The sequence below is a fragment of the Nycticebus coucang genome, chromosome 20 (assembly GCF_027406575.1).
Source record: "Nycticebus coucang isolate mNycCou1 chromosome 20, mNycCou1.pri, whole genome shotgun sequence".
NCBI lineage: Eukaryota > Metazoa > Chordata > Mammalia > Primates > Lorisidae > Nycticebus > Nycticebus coucang.
In genome coordinates, this window is record NC_069799.1 from 56,462,198 (window position 1) to 56,479,833 (window position 17,636).

At 39.7% G+C, this 17,636-nt stretch overlaps 1 protein-coding gene across 1 annotated transcript in view; it reads left to right on the forward strand.

The window, feature by feature from the left end:
- Window positions 1-17,636, forward strand: part of CUBN (cubilin) — a 264,166-nt gene that overhangs the window by 222,449 nt on the left and 24,081 nt on the right. The window contains exons 57-59 of the mRNA XM_053572936.1: window positions 2,242-2,442; window positions 5,017-5,146; window positions 6,553-6,770. Of these exons, the coding sequence (XP_053428911.1) occupies window positions 2,242-2,442; window positions 5,017-5,146; window positions 6,553-6,770 (549 nt within the window). The remainder of the gene's footprint in view (window positions 1-2,241; window positions 2,443-5,016; window positions 5,147-6,552; window positions 6,771-17,636) is intronic.

Here is a 17,636-nt window from a genome sequence, read left to right on the forward strand (position 1 = left end):
TGAGATGTCTAAAATAGACAAATATATTATAGACAAATAGACTACTATATTGTATAATACTTAAGTGAAATGTCTAAAATAGACAAATCCATAAATCCAACAATAGATTAATTGTTGCCTAGGACTGGGGGTGCCAGAAAGAAGAAGTGGGAGATTGAGAGTCCGTCTTTATGGTACAGAGTTCCCCTGTGGGATGATGACAGTTAGAAAAGGGAGGAATGTCAAATACCTAAAATGCTGTGGGACTGTCCAAAGGGTTATTTGATAAATGTGGGAAAGAATCTTACCTTAGTACCAGTAATTCAGCTTATAAAAACTTATTTTAGGGCTGAGCGCGTGCTCACACCTGTAATCCCAGCACTCTGGGAAGCTGAGGCGGGTGGATCACTTGAGCTCAGGAGTTTGAGACCAGCCTGAGCAAGAGTAAGATCCCATCTCTACTAAAAATAGAAAAACTAGCTGGGCATCGAGATGGGTGCCTATATTGCTTGAGCCCAAGGGTTTGAGATTGCTTGAGTTACAATGACGTCACTGCACTCAACCCAGGGCAACAGAGTGAGACTCTGTCTCAAATAAACAAATAAAAACTTACTTTAATAGTGAAAACTTCCTCATTATGTATAGAAATGTTTATTTCAAAAATGTTTTTAGTCACCAAAAAAATGTGGAGAACATAGGATTATCAAGCAATAGGGGATTGACTGAACATAGGACGGTATATCTGTAAATTGGAATTTGATCGCATAAAAATGCATAATGTGGGCGGCGCCTGTGGCTCAACGGAGTAAGGCACCAGTCCCATATGCCAGAGGTGGCGGGTTCAAACCCAGCCCCGGCCAAACTGCAACAACAAAATAAATAAATAAATAAATGAATAAAGATCAGCCTGAGCAAAAGTGAGGCCCTGTCTCTACAAAAATGGAAAAACCGAGGCAATAGTATCGCTTGAGCCCAAGAGTTGGAGGTTGCTGGGAGCTATGATGCCATAGCACTCTACCCAGGGCAACGCAGCTGGAGACTCTATCTCCAAAAAAAAAAAAAAAAAATGCATAATGTGTATTATTTTATACAGATAAAAATTCGGTTGTAAAAGGTTGTCCTCAATACAATCCCAATTAACGTTTTGACAGTATAGAGTCACCTATAAAAAAATGACTGGATACCTTGTGAAAGTCTTTTTGGTTTCTTGTTTATATTTTTCTTCAGGGATGGAGAGGCGAGAGTATATATTTGCTTTATAATTAGAAATTAAAACAGGAATATGTCTTTTTACAATCACTAAACTCTTAAGCTAATATCCTTTGAGTAAACATTTAATATGGTTGATCAGTAGACAGTAAGGAATAGCTAATAATGTCTCCATGCTAGGACTCCCTTTTTTCTTTTCTTTTTTAAATTTATTCTTTTGCTTTAAAATATTAAGGGTTTGCAAATGTTTTTGTTACATGGCTAGCTTTTACAATGCCTGAGTCAGGGCCACAAGCGGCCTGACACTCCCTGAACAGTGTTCAGGTACCTGATAGGCAGGTGTCACCCCTCCCCGCCTGCCTTTTCCCCTTCCTGATTCCGGCCATGTTTAATTCTTCCTGTTGCCATGTTTGTGCCCATCAGTGAGTTCAAATGATTAGAGAGTACCTTAGTGTTCGTTTTTCCATTCTTGAGGTACTTCACTTAAGATAATGGTCTCCAGTTCCATCCAAATTGTTGCAAAGGGCATTCATTTGTTCCTTTTAATGGAGGAGACCCTTATCTAAACATAAGCGTGGAGCAAATTTTCTCAGTAGCGGGGTTATTGAGATTTTGAGCCAGGCAGTATTTTGTATGGGAGGGCCAGGATGTAGGAGCTGCCCTGCACTCTGCAGTGTATCTAGAAGCTTCCCTGGCCTCAACTCAGCTCCCCACTCCCAACAGCAAAAGCAACAAACATCTTCAGATACTACAGAATGTCCCCTGAGAAGGAAAATGCTCTCCAGTTTACCATCACTGAATTGAAGCAAGAAAGTTCTGAATTATTTCAAAGTGGAATGTGTCTGCTGTAAAGTTTTACCTGTTTGCTCACACCTGCCCTCGTTTCATAATAGGGCAAACATCTCTTCATCAGGAAACAAATATCTGTTGATTCTCACTTTGATTTTCGTTAACAGTGGCCGGAATTGTTGTTGCGTTTTTGTGTGTATGCTTAAGCATTAATCATCGGTGTTGTTTCTGATTGTAATGCTGGTTGTTCTGCGCTTTGCACAGCTCGTTCGGCCGTGACAGGAAGCTGTGCCAATGACGGCGTGCACATTATCAGGGGTTCCAGCTTGGCGTCCACCCCGTTCGCGACCGTGTGTGGTGCTGAGAGGCTGGCTCCTATCACCGTGACTGGGCCAGTGCTACTTAACTTCTACTCCAACGCACAAATCACAGACTACGGGTTCAAGTTTTCCTATAGGATAACCTGTGAGTAGACGCAGTGATGGAGTTTGGCATTTTCTTTCTTTCTTGAGTAATTTACACAAAGTGTTCATACCTCACCAACTTGAAGATTCAGAGACTTTAAGGGAAAAAAAATTGTCAATTAGGTGCATGATACAAAAACACTTGGGCATTTTTCCCTAAAAACCAAAAAGGGAACTTTTGGCTAGAACCACTCAGAAAATCAAATGGCTAATTGAGGTTTATTTTATAATTTAAGTTAAAATGAACATTCCTGCTGTCTTCAGTTATTTATACGCAACACAAAAGTAACTTTTGGCCAGAATTATCCAGATCCCTATTTTCTTCCCAAGTCACTTTGCTATTTTATGAAAATTAATGTTATAAATTTAGAATGAATATAAAAGCATATCTTCAGGATCCAATCGAAAAGGATTTTTTTAATGTAAAGAGCAAAAGCCCTAAAGAAAAAGAAAAGATTGGGATATTCAGCTGTGCTCTAATTTACAAATTTTTTTTATCAAAGGCAAAAGGAAAAGGTAAGCCACAGACTGGACAAAGATCTCTGTGGCTACCAAGAAAATTACATCCCATTTCCCTACCTTGAATAGCCTTTTTCCCTCCTGTGTGGTTAGTTTGCTGACGATATTTTCCCTGTGGCATCCTGACTTCAGTCAAACGGGCACACAAATCTTGTTAACTTTTCTTGGTTTCAGTTTCTCTTTGTAACCAAACCCATTGCTAAAGGTAGGAAGTTAAATGGTTTCCCTGCAAATAAATTACTGTTCCCATCCACAAAGAAGACCCCCAAATGCTAATTTACTTAAGAAAAAGGCCTTCCTAATTTGTTCACAGTAGATGCTCTCCGAATCCTAACTCCCACCATTGGTAGAGTGTGATTAGATGGTTCTATGGCTCTGCTGACACAAACCGAATGCAGCTGAGCAGTGAATGGAGACACTGATGGATTCGTTGTTTTCTTTTGGTGCAACTGCTGCTCTGGAGAGTAAATCTGCTTTACATTCTTGTTCTCCTTAACCCCCCACTTTTCTAAAACACAGTTGGCAAGGTTAAGTATATCTCCTCTGAGAGTCTCCCTTGAAGAGTGTGGTTGATATTAAGACTTCAAAGTCTGACAACGGACAAAGGTGGGAGTTATTTAGGCCTTGAGGAACTTGGAGACCACACAGTTGTGTAGAAAGCAAAAGGGAGTAATTGCTGCCCAAATCTGATCTTTAATTTGCTGCAGATGTACCCAGGGGCCTATGCATTTAAGTACCTACAAACACGGACACAAGAGTTCTCCCTGCCAAGTGGGCTCAGCTGAGACAAAAACCAATAAATACACAAAGAACCTCAAGTGGAAGCCATAATTTGTTTTTCATTTCTGAGAGATGTGAAGTAGAACATATCTAGTGATAGAAATACCATCAAAATATGCTAACCTAGGCTGGGCACGGTGGCTCACACCTGTATCCTAGCACTCGGGGAGGCCGAGGCTTGTGGATTGCTTGAGCTCATGGGTTCAAGACCAGCCTGAGCAAAAGCAAGACCCCATCTCTACTAAAAATACAGAAATCGAGGTAAGAGGATTGCTGGAGCCCAGGAGTTGGAAGTTGCTGTGAGCTATGATGCCATATCACTCTACCCAGCTTGAGACTCTGTCTCAAAAAAAAAAAAAGAAAAATGCTAACCCTATCGTGATTTTAGAATCACAAAAATAAATAAATATAGGCCTTCCTCACCACAGTAAGCATGATCGTCAGGTGACGCAATCCAGTCTTCCTTATGTGTAAGCCCAAGCAAAAATAATAATTTCATATTGTTTATGGTGTGGCTTTATTATCTTTCTGTAGCTGTAGTTGTCTTGACTAATGAGTATAACTCGGGATTCTGGGCTGTTACCTGGTGGCATCGGGGAGGGCAGTGGGCTTCGCCTCTTCATGCTTACTGAGGAGCAATGACACCAATTTGTGCCACTGTTGTCCTTACTAGTCACAGCTAATTGCAGATCCATAGGAATGAAGGGCTCTCCATTTAATTCCACAGAAGGAACCAAACTGGAAAGTTCCAGAAATGATTTCCAGTATTCATCTCGTAATATTGTATCCCTGACAGAGGAGCCTTGAATCTGTGGTATTTCAGATTTCTAGATCGTAGTCTTTCCTGGATCTAGATGCCCGGAAAGAACTTTGGCTTCTGCCTGCCTTCCTCAGACTTCCAGCTCCTGCTGTCATCTCTCTGCGAAGCTGTCACGTAAATACTGGAAAGGGACAGTTACCCCCAGACACGTGAAAGGTTCTCTCTCCTTATCATCCCTCCAGCCATTCATTTGACTCATATTTATTCCCTTCAGAATGTGTCCAAAAATGTTCTTCCCTGTGGGAACTCCCTTGCTGTCTCTTGTCTTCTTACCCGGTGGGAAAAACTCAGAATTATTTGTAAACACGATGAAGAAAGGTTTAAATTACTTTAAGAAAAATAATTATTATCTCTCTTAGGGAAAAAATGTTCAGTAGTATAGAATATCTATCTCAAAATTATTTTTCCGTGCTGCGAGTGATAACTGTTCTCTGCATATTCTGCCTTCGGTCTTAGCCTGTGGTGGTGTGTTCAACTCCTCCTCCGGAATCATCCAGAGCCCTGCCTATTCCTTTTCCAACTACCCAAATGATGTCTACTGCTTGTACACCATCATCGTGAGCCATGACAAAGTCATGCAGCTCAAGTAAGTGACAATTTGCTTTCTTACGAAAATCATTTCAGCTTTATTTACAGAAAAGATAATCCTTTATTGACAGAAAGCTCTGATGGTAATTGGTGGGCTATAAGGAAATTAGAGAAAGGAGGAGGGAGGAAAAGGGGTGTAACCTGGGAAATGGGCCTCCTGCCTTCCGCGTAAACCAGTGGTGACGAAGGGGGGAAGAGGCACTCTGCCAGCTAAAGCAGTCATGATAGTTTTCTAACCCATTATGGAATGGGTTGCTAGTTATAGGCCCACCTTGAAATCATAGGAGGTAGGAGGGGCAAGAGGAAGCAGTTAAGATTTGGGCAATGCACAGCAACTTAACTCAGCAAATGTCTCATCTGTACCAGTATATTCTCTGCAGCCCAGCGAGGAAGCTTTGCTCATCACTGTCATGCAGCAGCCTGGGCTGCTAGAAGCTTCGCCTCTGCACTCATTTCCATGATCACCACTGCAGAGGGAAGGCAACGTGCGGCAGAGAGAGTTCTAGTTGTAAAACCTCTTCCGTAGAATAATATGTATCCATCTGTTTGCATTTCCTTGGCCAAAACAAGTCCCACAGCCATGCCAGATCTCAGAGTGTGTACATAAGGGCAGGCGCTAGGAAGGCCGAGAGCTCAGACTGTGCGGGGACATCCCCAGATGACTGCCGCATGGTAACTGGGAATTTCCTGTTAGAGCGCTAAGTGAGACTCGACAGAATTTTGTTTGTTCTTTTCTATTGAGAAATGATTTATTTTATATTCTTGATTTTCAAAATCGTCATCATCAAACTTCATTTTTCGAGCATTCTACAGCATGCCAGATAGCCTGGTTTGGTTTTCATATATGGTTCACCTAACCTTCCTATAAACTCCACTTTAAAAGAGGGAAACAAGAGCCCGTGAGAACGAGAATGGTGCTGTGGTTCTGAGGTCGGTATTTCTTGTCCTGTCACTCTAGCAAGCTTCCCACAAGCAAAGACAAGAGCACCAGTGCCACTTCACCTCGTAAAATAACAAGGGAGGAGGAAATGCTATGTTTTTAATGATATTAAAAATCTAAAGTGTTGCTGGCATAATAAATACTAGTTCGACTTGTCCAAACTTGATCTCAAATGGACTTTAACTGTCCTAGACTACAAACTCCTTCAAGAGTAGGACAATATCTTACCACTCCTTACATCCCCAGCTGTGATCACAGTTTTTAGCATACCGTGTCATAGTTACTAAAAAGATTTCATCCAAACTTTTGACCCGATTAGCAAAGTCATGTCTCATTTCTAATATTTCCTATGGAGTGAAGCTCAGATCGTCTGCTGTTAGGTTTGGCCCAGTCATCTTCTTTCTGTTTTTTAACAATGGAAGTCCAAATGGAGATTTTGGGTATTAACAGGGTATATTTCACAGATTCAATGATTTTGATGTGGTTCCCTCCATCTCCTGCTCCCGTGACTACCTGGAGATTTATGATGGTTCCAACACCAGTGATCCCCTTCTTGGCAAATTCTGTGGTTCCAAGAACCCACCAAATGTTAAGAGCAGCAGGAATACTATGCTCCTCGTGTTCAAGACAGATTCATTTCAAACAGCAAGAGGCTGGAAGATCTTTTTCTGGCAGACATTAGGTAAGAATTCTGGACATAGAGATATAGTTTTCATGCCTGTTACCCCTCTGCTCTATTTACTATCCCCCTCCTGATGATAGTTGCTTTTTATTTAAGAGGAATATGCCACATAAAGTCTTGGTTTCAAAAATAATGTATGCCATTTATTGATTTAAAAAAAAAAAGTCATTCAATGAATGTATACCTCCCTAGCATACAAGGCCAAAAGTTGCCCAGATGACCACCCTCACCTGAGGCCTGGGGTTCATTTTATCATCTGATAACTGGTAGAAGTGGAGCCTAATGCCAGCCAAGGGTCAGCTCAAGAAGCAAGTCCCCTTTTCCTGTGCTAACTTTATCTGTAGAGTGGGAAGGATCTTGCAGAATTTTAAGTAAAAATCACATGGGCAGACTTGACTGTCAAAGGATTGTTTTAGTAGCGGCTTGAGCATCTTCCATCCTGAGAAGGAAGAAGCTTGTTAGAAACCCTAACGGGAAATGCCAGGGGGCTTGACCTAACACAGAGGAAGTAGAGACGGGGCAAGTGTAGAAAATCTCAGCGATAGAAGGTAGAAGGCCCTGAGCAGGCAGTGTTTGGAACTTGATGATATGTCGCATGAGGATGCGAGCTGAAGAGTTTCTGTGGGTAATTTGCTGGATGCTGATACCTTAGGAGAAGAAGATTTAGGGGGGAAATGTTATGTTTCAGGTTGGAGGGCCTGTGAGGTATCAAAATGGAGATGTTTTGTTGCAAGCTGAAGCTTGAGAAGCAATTCGGGCTGGGATAGTGACCTGAGTCACCCCGAGGCATTAGTAAAGCTAGGTGTGAGGATAAATTGGAAAAGCTGCCCCAATTTATTCCCCCTGCGTGGGAGAAAGAATTGTCAATACCGAACACTGCATGTGAGAAGTAATTATCAATATCAAATTAACTCAGAACTGTGAATCATTTACTATAAAAGGTAATCAATTGCTTGTTTATACAAACAGCATCAGCAGCACGGTTGAAGATAAGTAATATTTGACTCTGGAAAGTGTTTTGATTCTTACATTTGAATACAGATGTAATTGATGTTCTAAACACTAACAGCTCTCCAGACAAATCCCATACTCCGTGAAGACTCAGAAAGACCCGGGCAGTTTTCTACAATAACAAGGGTGACTTTACTTTACAAAGTCTTTCTTCCTCTCTATCCCCTAGTGTGGGTAATCTTCATGTCTCTGACACAAAACAGAGCTTCCCTGCAACTTCTTTCCACTCAGCATGTGATTTTCTGTGTACGTGCATTCCTTGAAGGAAGCAGTTAAACATTTGTGTCTTGAGGGCTTCCCAATAAGCTGCAAACCTCACAACAAATTGTATCCAAAAGCCACCTATCCTACTTACTGTCTCAAAAATAACCTGAAAGCAAGTCTTGTGGGCAGATGGAGAGTGTTGCCTTAATGGAATTGTGTTTGCAAGCAACACAGAAGGGGATTTTGAAAGAAAAATTAATCTCCCCTTTGGAGATGTTTTTGCATAAAAGAGCATTTTAGCACAGACTTCAGAACAAATGGCATATGTTGGCGTGTGCTCTGCTCCCTGCTTTCAAATTGTTTCTTTCTCTTTTTCCTAATATTTTCTCTCAAGACCATTGGAATAGTTGTCTTAAAGCTCTCTTGTCTGCTGTCAGCAGCTCAAATCTCCCCAAGTTAGCCAGGGTTCCCTGGCCTCATTAACTATACTTTTCTGAGCTACACAGGAGACGCTTTTAGACTTACTGTGATTTTACAGAAGGAAAAATCTTAACACATCCAGGGCATTGCCCATGTGTGAGTCACTAAACTGTCACCGTAACTTGTTTTCCTCTGGCCACAGCGTAAGAGAAAGTTTAAGTGGAGAACGCAAAAAATGGGATTTGATTACTCGCCAGCGTCACGCTACCACTCTCTCTCCTTTCATATGAGGATGACTTTTATCTGCTTTTTATCTGCATAAATGCCATTGACCCCTTGGAAATACTTAGAAGTCATTTTAACTACATGTTAGTGGCAATTTTTCAATGAAAACCTAAGTATTATAATTTTGTATTGTAGAGGTCTTGCAAAACTTTCAAGACCACATCTGTAAGTTTGCTGATCATGCTGCATGACTTTTAAATTTTGTTTGTTCTTTTGTTGTTTGTGGTGTGGAAGAGAGGAGGGAATGATAAGAACAGCCTTGGTTATAGGGTTTATAGAATCTTGTAGTTGTAGATCTGGATAAAAACAGTTAGAGTCGGCTAATTGGGTACACCGCCTCTCTCTCGTCTATTGAAATCCACCTGCCTTTCCTCTAAAGAAAGAGAAAGCAACTCTGTGGACCAGACAGTGAATTTTCATATCTAAATCTTTCAGTTCAGCCTGGAAACAGTATCTTCACTGAGTAAATAATTAATGTGAGAAGGAGACCATTTTAGTCTACAACATTTCTGTTGAGATCCTAACTAAACCTCAAAGTAAAGTTTTGCAAATTTGCTGTTTAGATTATCCACTTGGAAATACTTGATGTACCTCTGCTTTCATTGTTTAGAAGTCAGTAAGGAGCCAGAGTACTTAATTGATTTTGGGGTTAACTTCTCCTTGTGTGTTTTTTATATTTGTATTGCTACTAATTCAGACCAGATTTGAGGGAAATCTTCCCTGCTTCATAATGACTAAATAAAGTGAAATTAGCTCCCCTTTTTTCATGGAAATTTTACTGTTGGAGACACATGTGCATTAAATTTAAGGTAAGGAAAAAGCAAATTTGGCAAGCAGTCCTCAGGAGCTGCTGTCTAACTGCAAGGCCAGTTCATCTGCCTGGTTCCGCTGTGCTCCAGCACTATGTAAATAATTGATCCTGACTAGCCAACAGCAAGCAAAACGATCCTACTGGGCTTCAGGCATCCATGAATCTCCAAAATTCTCTGAAAATCTGCACATTTTTCTGGACCAAGCATGTACTTCTATTAGTTTGTCAGTGACTTTTGTGCTCCCAGGCAGTTTGGAGGGCTACTGGTTCTGTGGATCTGGCTGAAGTGGATGTGCTCTCTGCAATGGAACTGGGCCCAACCAGGCATGAGGTTTCTGGGCATTTAAATTAGTAAGTGGATAAGGAGAGAGGAAGGTGTACCCCCCCTCCTTGTACACACACAGGGCAGCACGTCTCACAAGGACAAGGCTGTGTCCCTGGGAATCACAGCAAGGTCAGGCAGAGGCGACAGCAGTAGCTGGAAACACGACTCAGAGCTCCCAGCCCTCAGGTGCCCACTGCACACATGCTGAGGACAAGGTCACGGTCTTTCTTCCTCCACCTGCTTATCTGCCATCTGGAGAATGAGTCAGGTCACATTGACATCCGACGCAGAGACCTTTGCTATGAGACAAAGGCAAAAACACGAAAGCACATGTCTAGCGAGGACAGAATGAATCACAGTCCAACAAAGGTAAAAATACGGCCAGATGAGAAGAACTGCAGGCCGGGGAAGCAGGTGGCCATGGTCCAACTGATTCGTTATGTCTCTCCAGGTACTATGGCTCTAGAAAAGCCCTGTAATTTTTTTGCACTCAATTGTTACCCCAAGAAAGATCAATTTGAAATATTTCCATAGTCTATCTCTTAAAAATGTGTTAGGGAAGCAGATAATTCCTGCAAATCACCCTAGTTGCCAAAGGGAAAGACTCTCTGTACTAGAAAGATTGAAGTCTCAAATTTCTAGAAGGTTCTAAGACCCTCTCCGCTCTATTTCCAAAGTAAAGGGTGGCTGAGAGGGAGGGCAGAATCATCATTCTCAACAGAACCACTTCATGCTGCCACGATTCCTTGTTCTTTCTTACCCACTTTGCACGGACATCTAACCATCCAATTCTCAATGACATTTTCTAACCTAAATCTGAAATCAAACCTAAGTTCTAATTAAACCCTGAAGCCTTGCAGAGCCCTCACATGTAATTTTTAGCCCATCACCACCAGCTATATGGATGAGTTAAGAGAATAAATGGATAAAGTATGCCTACTTCCAAATTATATTTTGAAATATAACAGGTACCATATTTTATACATTAGATTATATCTAAATTCACTTCATTCTCCAAATTCAATCATGGTTCCCAGAGTAAAGCTATTACACAGAGAAGTAAATTAGGCCACTCACCCTCACAGAACTGGAAACACTAGATCAGACTTATTTCAGACAGCACCGAATCCTAACCACTAGACCACCAGGGAAGCTAGATCAGACTTATTTGATATTTGTGTATTTGATCTATGGATTTTTCCTTGTTACTTTAAGATCTGGCAAATGTGTCTCAAACACACTCCAGGAAAACGGTTGGGAATGGCAGGAGGAAGTTAAGGGCGATGACAAAGGTTCTCTTGTAAAAGGAAAGAAGGAAAAGGAAACAGGAAAGGCTGAGAAAGAAAAGCGGCCCCAGCAAACAGAGGGAACTCTAACAGGTCCAGTTAGACTTCAGCTGCTACTTACTTTTAATTTCCACAGTTTTGGTGTTAAGTTTACTCTTTGAGAGGAATTCTAAAATCCTGTAGCGAAAAAATAAATTAATGAAAATAAAATAATAAACTTTAAAGCATCCCATTAAAAAGAGGCACATATTGTATCTCTGGATGCCTCTCAGCAGCCCATGTAACATGCCAACCCACATTACTGTTAGCAGTACAAGCGCAGTAAGATAGCTGAATTGGAACTTGAATAGTTTGACAGATCGGCGCCCAAATAACTCTCAGTTTAGAAGTTGGGGGTAGTGCTCAAAAGCTAGAGAGGAATGTTCTTTGTCTGGTTTCCTGATGTCCTTTGCTTCCTCCGATGAAGTCCAAGAATGGGACGAGCTGAAACCCTAAACCCATCTAAAGAAAACTCCACTAAACCTTATTTCCGCCCCTTTTAAGCCTTGAAACTTTTACTGGTGACTATAGACGTCCCTTGGGGGCTGAGGCCAAAGAGAAGGTTATCTGCAGGTTATTCTTTGTGGGTTTTACAGTGAAAGGTTTCTTGCTAAGCTGAGAATGTGGGAATGGGATAAAGAACCCAACAAATGCTTAGTCCGCCAAAATCTTACAAAAGCAAGTAGACTGTAGTTAAATTCCAAATCATCAAAAAGAAAGGAAAGGATTTTAATACACATAGTCCAACACCAGAGTTTCTGCCCCCTCTTCTCCCCTAGATGACCAGGTTATTGCTCTGGTCTTGAAGGGCAGGGATTTCCTTGGGAAAAATAAACCCAAACAATATTGAGAACAAACTAAGTGATAAAACTGAGTTAATGGTAAATTATAAGATGACATTTTGAAAGATATTCATGTGAACAAGAGCTAGGAACCAATTACCCTGCATAAGCTAAGCCACAAAATGTTTGGGTTAAGTTGCAACCATAGATTTCCCTGTAATAATCATCATCCTTGGTCTTGACGTGGTATTTCCAGGAATATAAAAGCACAATATAACCAGTCAATAATATAAATTTAAAAACATTCTATGGTTATACATGAATTGTTCAGAAATGAAAGAGTATTAGGGCTATGGGACAATGTTCTCTCCTTGTTCCAATATACGAAAAGTTTGTTAACCTTCTGCTCACTTGCAGGTGAAGGCTTGTCACAGAGTCCCTGGGGCGTGATGACAATCTTTTGTCCCTGTACTCTGTAGCATGAGCTGCCTGACGCAGATTACTCCATCTAATCCTTATAACCGCTCCGGGAGACAGGATTTGCCCCAGTTTACAAAGGAGGACGGAAGAATTTAAGAGATTAAGTAATTTATTTGCAGGCAAAGGGGTTTATAAGAGGTAAAGCCAAGCTTTGAACTGGATTTGACCTTCTCCCAAACTCACGATTTTCCTTATCAGCCAACATTGCCTCTGTGGCAATTGATAAAAATACCCAGGGATGAAAAGAGAGCTAGAGGGGTTGAGTTTTCTGAAAGGCAAGTAATAACTTTTCTTACCATTGGGAGTAAAGATACCGCTCTCCACTTGTATCTCTTTAATAATGCCATGCCAATGTGAACCTAGTCCCAAATATACGATTACTGTGTCAATATCCCACCCAACTACAGCAGTCACTGTCTCTTCCTTTCCATTAGGAAAGGAAAATAATTTTAATAACCTGTACTGAGTATTAATACTATGCTATAGTATAGTTATATTTGAGTATTATACAATCTTCAAATATACTTACACAATTATATCTTATGTTTTATCATTTATATTTATAATTTATTTATTAGTTATATGAATAATGAATACCAAAAACTTATAAATATTATCAATATAATGAATATGAGATTTGATATATAATTTATATAATATACTACCATAAACATTTATAAGTAACATAAATATATATAGACAGTGTGTGTGTACACACACATACGTAGATGAAGTGAAAGCCCATTAGCTTTGCGACATTGTTGACAGGCAAATGTCACATCTGTTTTGTTGGCTTTGCATGGCCTAATGGTAAAGAATCATGACAGTTTTGTGGAGTTTGGAATGGAAGGGTAATAAATTTTCATATAAGAAGAATTCCTTATCCATAAGCAAAGGCCTCCAACTTCAAAAAATCCTTACAGCAGGAGTCTAACAAAATGGAGGGATTTGGACATTTATTTTTATAACGCAGTCTAATTGATATGGTTATCAGATAGTTCAGTTTACAATTTAGGGAAGTAAGTCACCAAGAAATGAAATGGCTTATCGAGGTTACTTAGCAAGTCTTGCACAGAAATGTGAAATTAATCCCTGTCTCCACTAAGTAATACCGTCCAGAGTAATACAAGTTGAAATGTCAATAGTACAAAGCACAAATATATCAACGACAATAAAACAATTCATTTCCTTGTTTGAATAATTGTTTTAAGACTATTAAATACTTATTTATAAATTCCACATCTTTGATAGTGGAACCTGTTTTATGTTCACTAAATAGCCCATTGCTATAATCTTGCTCTCTCTTTTTTTTTTTTTGAGACTCAGTCTCCCTCTGTCACCCTTGGTACAGTGCTGTGGCGTCACAGCTCACAGCAACCTTAAACTCGTGCCTCAAACTCACAAGTAGTTGGGACTACAGGCGCCCGCCATAACGCCCAGCTGTTTTTTGGTTGTAGTTGTCATTGTTGTTTAGCAGGCCCAGGCCAGGGTCTAACCCGTTGAGCGAAGGCACCAAGCCAATCTTGCTCTCTCTAAACAGAACATTTCCAACATTTTATGTAACTTTTGATTTCACGATCATCAATGTTGAGTAAGATGATACTTCCTTTAACTAGTGTTTCTGCACATTAATGTATCCTGAATTTTACATGGTATAAATTAGTGAATTTATAGAATTAGTGAATTCTGTAGAATTTAAACTATGTCTGCTCTGCTGCAAATATCTAATCCTATGGATTAAAGTTTCTTAACAAACCTCCAATCACTGAAAGCATCAAAAAGTTCCTAGCATAATGACATGAGTCAATCCACCACGAAGAGAGAATAATTTTAAATGTATATGTGCCACTTCCTCCCTGCACTTCTACTTGTTCAAAATTAGCCTTCTTCCACGGCATTTTTCTTGGTTCACATTTTCATAGCATGTTTTTGAACACCTTCTGCTTCAACTTTTCTCCCTCCTGAAGAATATGTTTGGGTTTTGTTTTGCTTTGCCTTTCAATTGAAGAATTTAGTGTTTTTATACCTAACATAATTACTAACATTATTAGATTTAATTAGACCTTTGTGGTATTTGTATTCTTTGCCTCACCCCTTACTTTAAGTCTCCTTTCTTGCCGAATTAAAATTGATCTCTTTTTTATCACTCTCAGTTTTAAATTATTATTTATGTATTCTCTTACTCTCCTTTTAGTGGTTACCTTAGAGGTTACCATATTCATCCTGTAATTAGGATATCATTTAAAATTAGTATTTTGATCATGTTATGACAAGTGCAAGACCCTTAGCACATTTTGTTTTTGAGACAGAGTCTCACTGTGTCACCCTTGGTTTAGCTGTCCTGGGCCGGGTTTGAACCCGCCACGCTCAGTGTATGTGGCTGGCACCATAACCCCTGTGCTATGGGCGCCGAGCCCCTTAGAACATTTTAAATTCATTTACCTCCTTTGTGCTTTCTGCTATCCATATATGTCAATTATTTTAATTAACTTAATGTAAATGTATTTACACAAAACAGTTTTATTTTTTATGCAATTATTGATGTATATTTATCATTGGTATTGTCTTTCCTTCCTGAATTTCTGTGCTTCCGTATGGGATTAATTTATTTCTTTTTGAAGAACTATCTTTTGTCCTTCCTTTTATGTTCCTCCTCTTCTTCCTCTTCGTCTTCTTCATTTAGATACAGGGTCCCAGGTCCCGTTCTGTTGCCCAGGCGCGAGTGCAGTACTGTGAACATGGCTCGCTCTTGTGCCCTCTAAGTCCTCTCTTAGGCAATCCTCCCAGCTCAGGGTCCCAAGTAGCTAGGAATATAGGTGTGAGCCACTGTGCCTGGCTAATATAAAAAAATTTTTTGGTAGAGATGGAGGTCTCACTATGTTGTCCAGGCTGGTCTCAAACTCTAAGCCTCAAGCAATCCTCCTCCTTGGCTTCCCAAAGTGCTGGAATTATAGGCATGAACCACTGTGCCTGGCTTGTGTTTCTGTTACAGATCTTCTGGTAAAAAGATTTCTTGGTTTGGGTGGCGCCTGTGGCTCAAAGGAGTAGGGTGCCAGCCCCATACACCAGAGGTGGTGGGTTCAAACCCAGCCCTGGCCAAAAACTGCAAAAAAAAAAAAAAGATTTCTTAGATTTTGTTTTTCTGAAACTGCCTTGATTTTGTGGGATATTTTCTCTGAATACAGAATTCTAGTTTGGCATTTATTTTCATCCAGCACTTTAAGGTGCTATACCAGTATCCTCTGCCTTGAATTATTTTGGTTAGAAAGTTATTGCTCTCAGGCTCAGGACCTCCTCTGATGTGCCAGAGGCTGCTTTCCTTTTTGCTTTCTTTTCAATAAATTATCTCACTTTAAAAAAGAAAAAAGTGCTCTCTGTACCTGGGGACCTCTGCCATGGCCATCCAGTTGTACAGTATTATATAATGATTGATCACTGTTGTTGTTGTTACTTAATTGTATTTTAGACATTCCCTTAGGTCTATATTAATATCTCATTGTGGTTTTAATTTGCATTTTCCTAATAATGAACCATGTCCATGTATTTTTTTGTCATCGTACATCTATCCTGTTTGGTGAAATATCAGTTTATATCTTTTGCCCATTTTCTAATTGGATTGTTTGTTTTTCTGCTGTGAAAGCTCCTTATCTATTCTCCATATAGTCCTTTCTCAGATATGTGGTTTGCAAACCTTTATTCCCAGTCCATATATTGCCCTTTTATCCTCTTGACAAGGCCTCATAGAACAAAAGTTTTTAATATTGAGAAAATCCAATTTATCAGTTTTTCCTTTTACAGATCATGTTTTTGGTATAATGTCCAAGAACTTTTTGCCTTTCCCAAGGTCTCAGAGGCTTGTACTATTTTATTTGAAAGCTTCACGGTTTTGCATTTTTCATTTGTGCCTATGATCCATTTGTGAGTTAGTTTTTATTAAAGGTATGAGGTTTAAGTTGAAGTCAATTTTTTTGCCTCTGGATGTCCAACAGCTTTAGCACCACTTGCTGAAAAGATTACCCTCCTCTATTGACTTGCTTTGACATCTTTGTAAAAGGAAAATCCATTGGTCATATTCATGTGGGTCTGTTTCTGGGTTGTCTCTCCTGTCCCACTGACCTCTGTGTCTGATCCCCACCAATATCACGTTGTCTCGGTTATAATGGCTACACAGTGAATCTTAGTATCAGATGGAGGGTTTCCTCCCACTTTATTTTTCTTCGTCAAAATCATTTTGCTATTTGAAGGCCTGAGCCTTTCCATATAAATTTTTAGCTTTTTTATGTTTGCGAAAAAATCTTGTTGGGGTTTTAATAGGAACTGTGTTAAACCTATGCCTCAGCCTGGGGAGAACTGATGCCTTTGCTACCTTGGGCTTTCCCAATGCAGGAACACGTATGTCTCTCAATCTATTAGGGTCTTCTTTGATTTCTTCTATAATTTTGTCCTTTTTAACACATAAACTCTGTACATGTTTCATTAAGGATGTACCTAAGTATTTCCATTTCTTTGGAAATATTATTTATAATAATATAAATAGTATTATGCTTTTTTTTAAATGGATGCCACCATGTTCATTGTTAGTACATAGACGTGTGACTGATTTGTATGTATTGGTCTCTTATCCCGAGTTTTTACTGAACACACTTACTCTAAGAATATCTTTCTATATCCCCTGAGATTTTCTAAATGGGTAATGATGTTATCTGCAAGTAGTGGCAGTTTTATTTCTTCCTTTCTAGTCTGTATATTTCTTTTCTTCCCTAATCCTGGCAAGAATTCTAATACTATGCTGATCCGACTCTGAGGGGCATGGCATGCATACCCTTGCCCGATTCCTAATCTTAGGGAAAAGTATGTCATTTTTCACCATTCAGTATACTGTTAGCTATGAATGTTTCTAGATTTCTCAACTTTTTATCAAGTTCAGAGGTTTTTCTTTATTCTTACTTTCCTCAGTTTTTAAACACAAATATGAGTATGTGTTAGATGTTCTCAAATGCTCTTCAGCATCAATTGATGTGATTGTATCATTCTGCTTAAGAAATCCTATTCAAAATTTTGATTCTCATGAAATGCTCTGGAACTCATGATACGTACGTAAGGTGTTTTCAGTGGTAGCTAACTAATGCAAAATAAATTAAAAGGTGACGACAAAATCCTCCTTATCCTGTTCTTTATAGTGACTGTAGCTACTGACCAGCTGCTGCAACTACATTTTCTTTA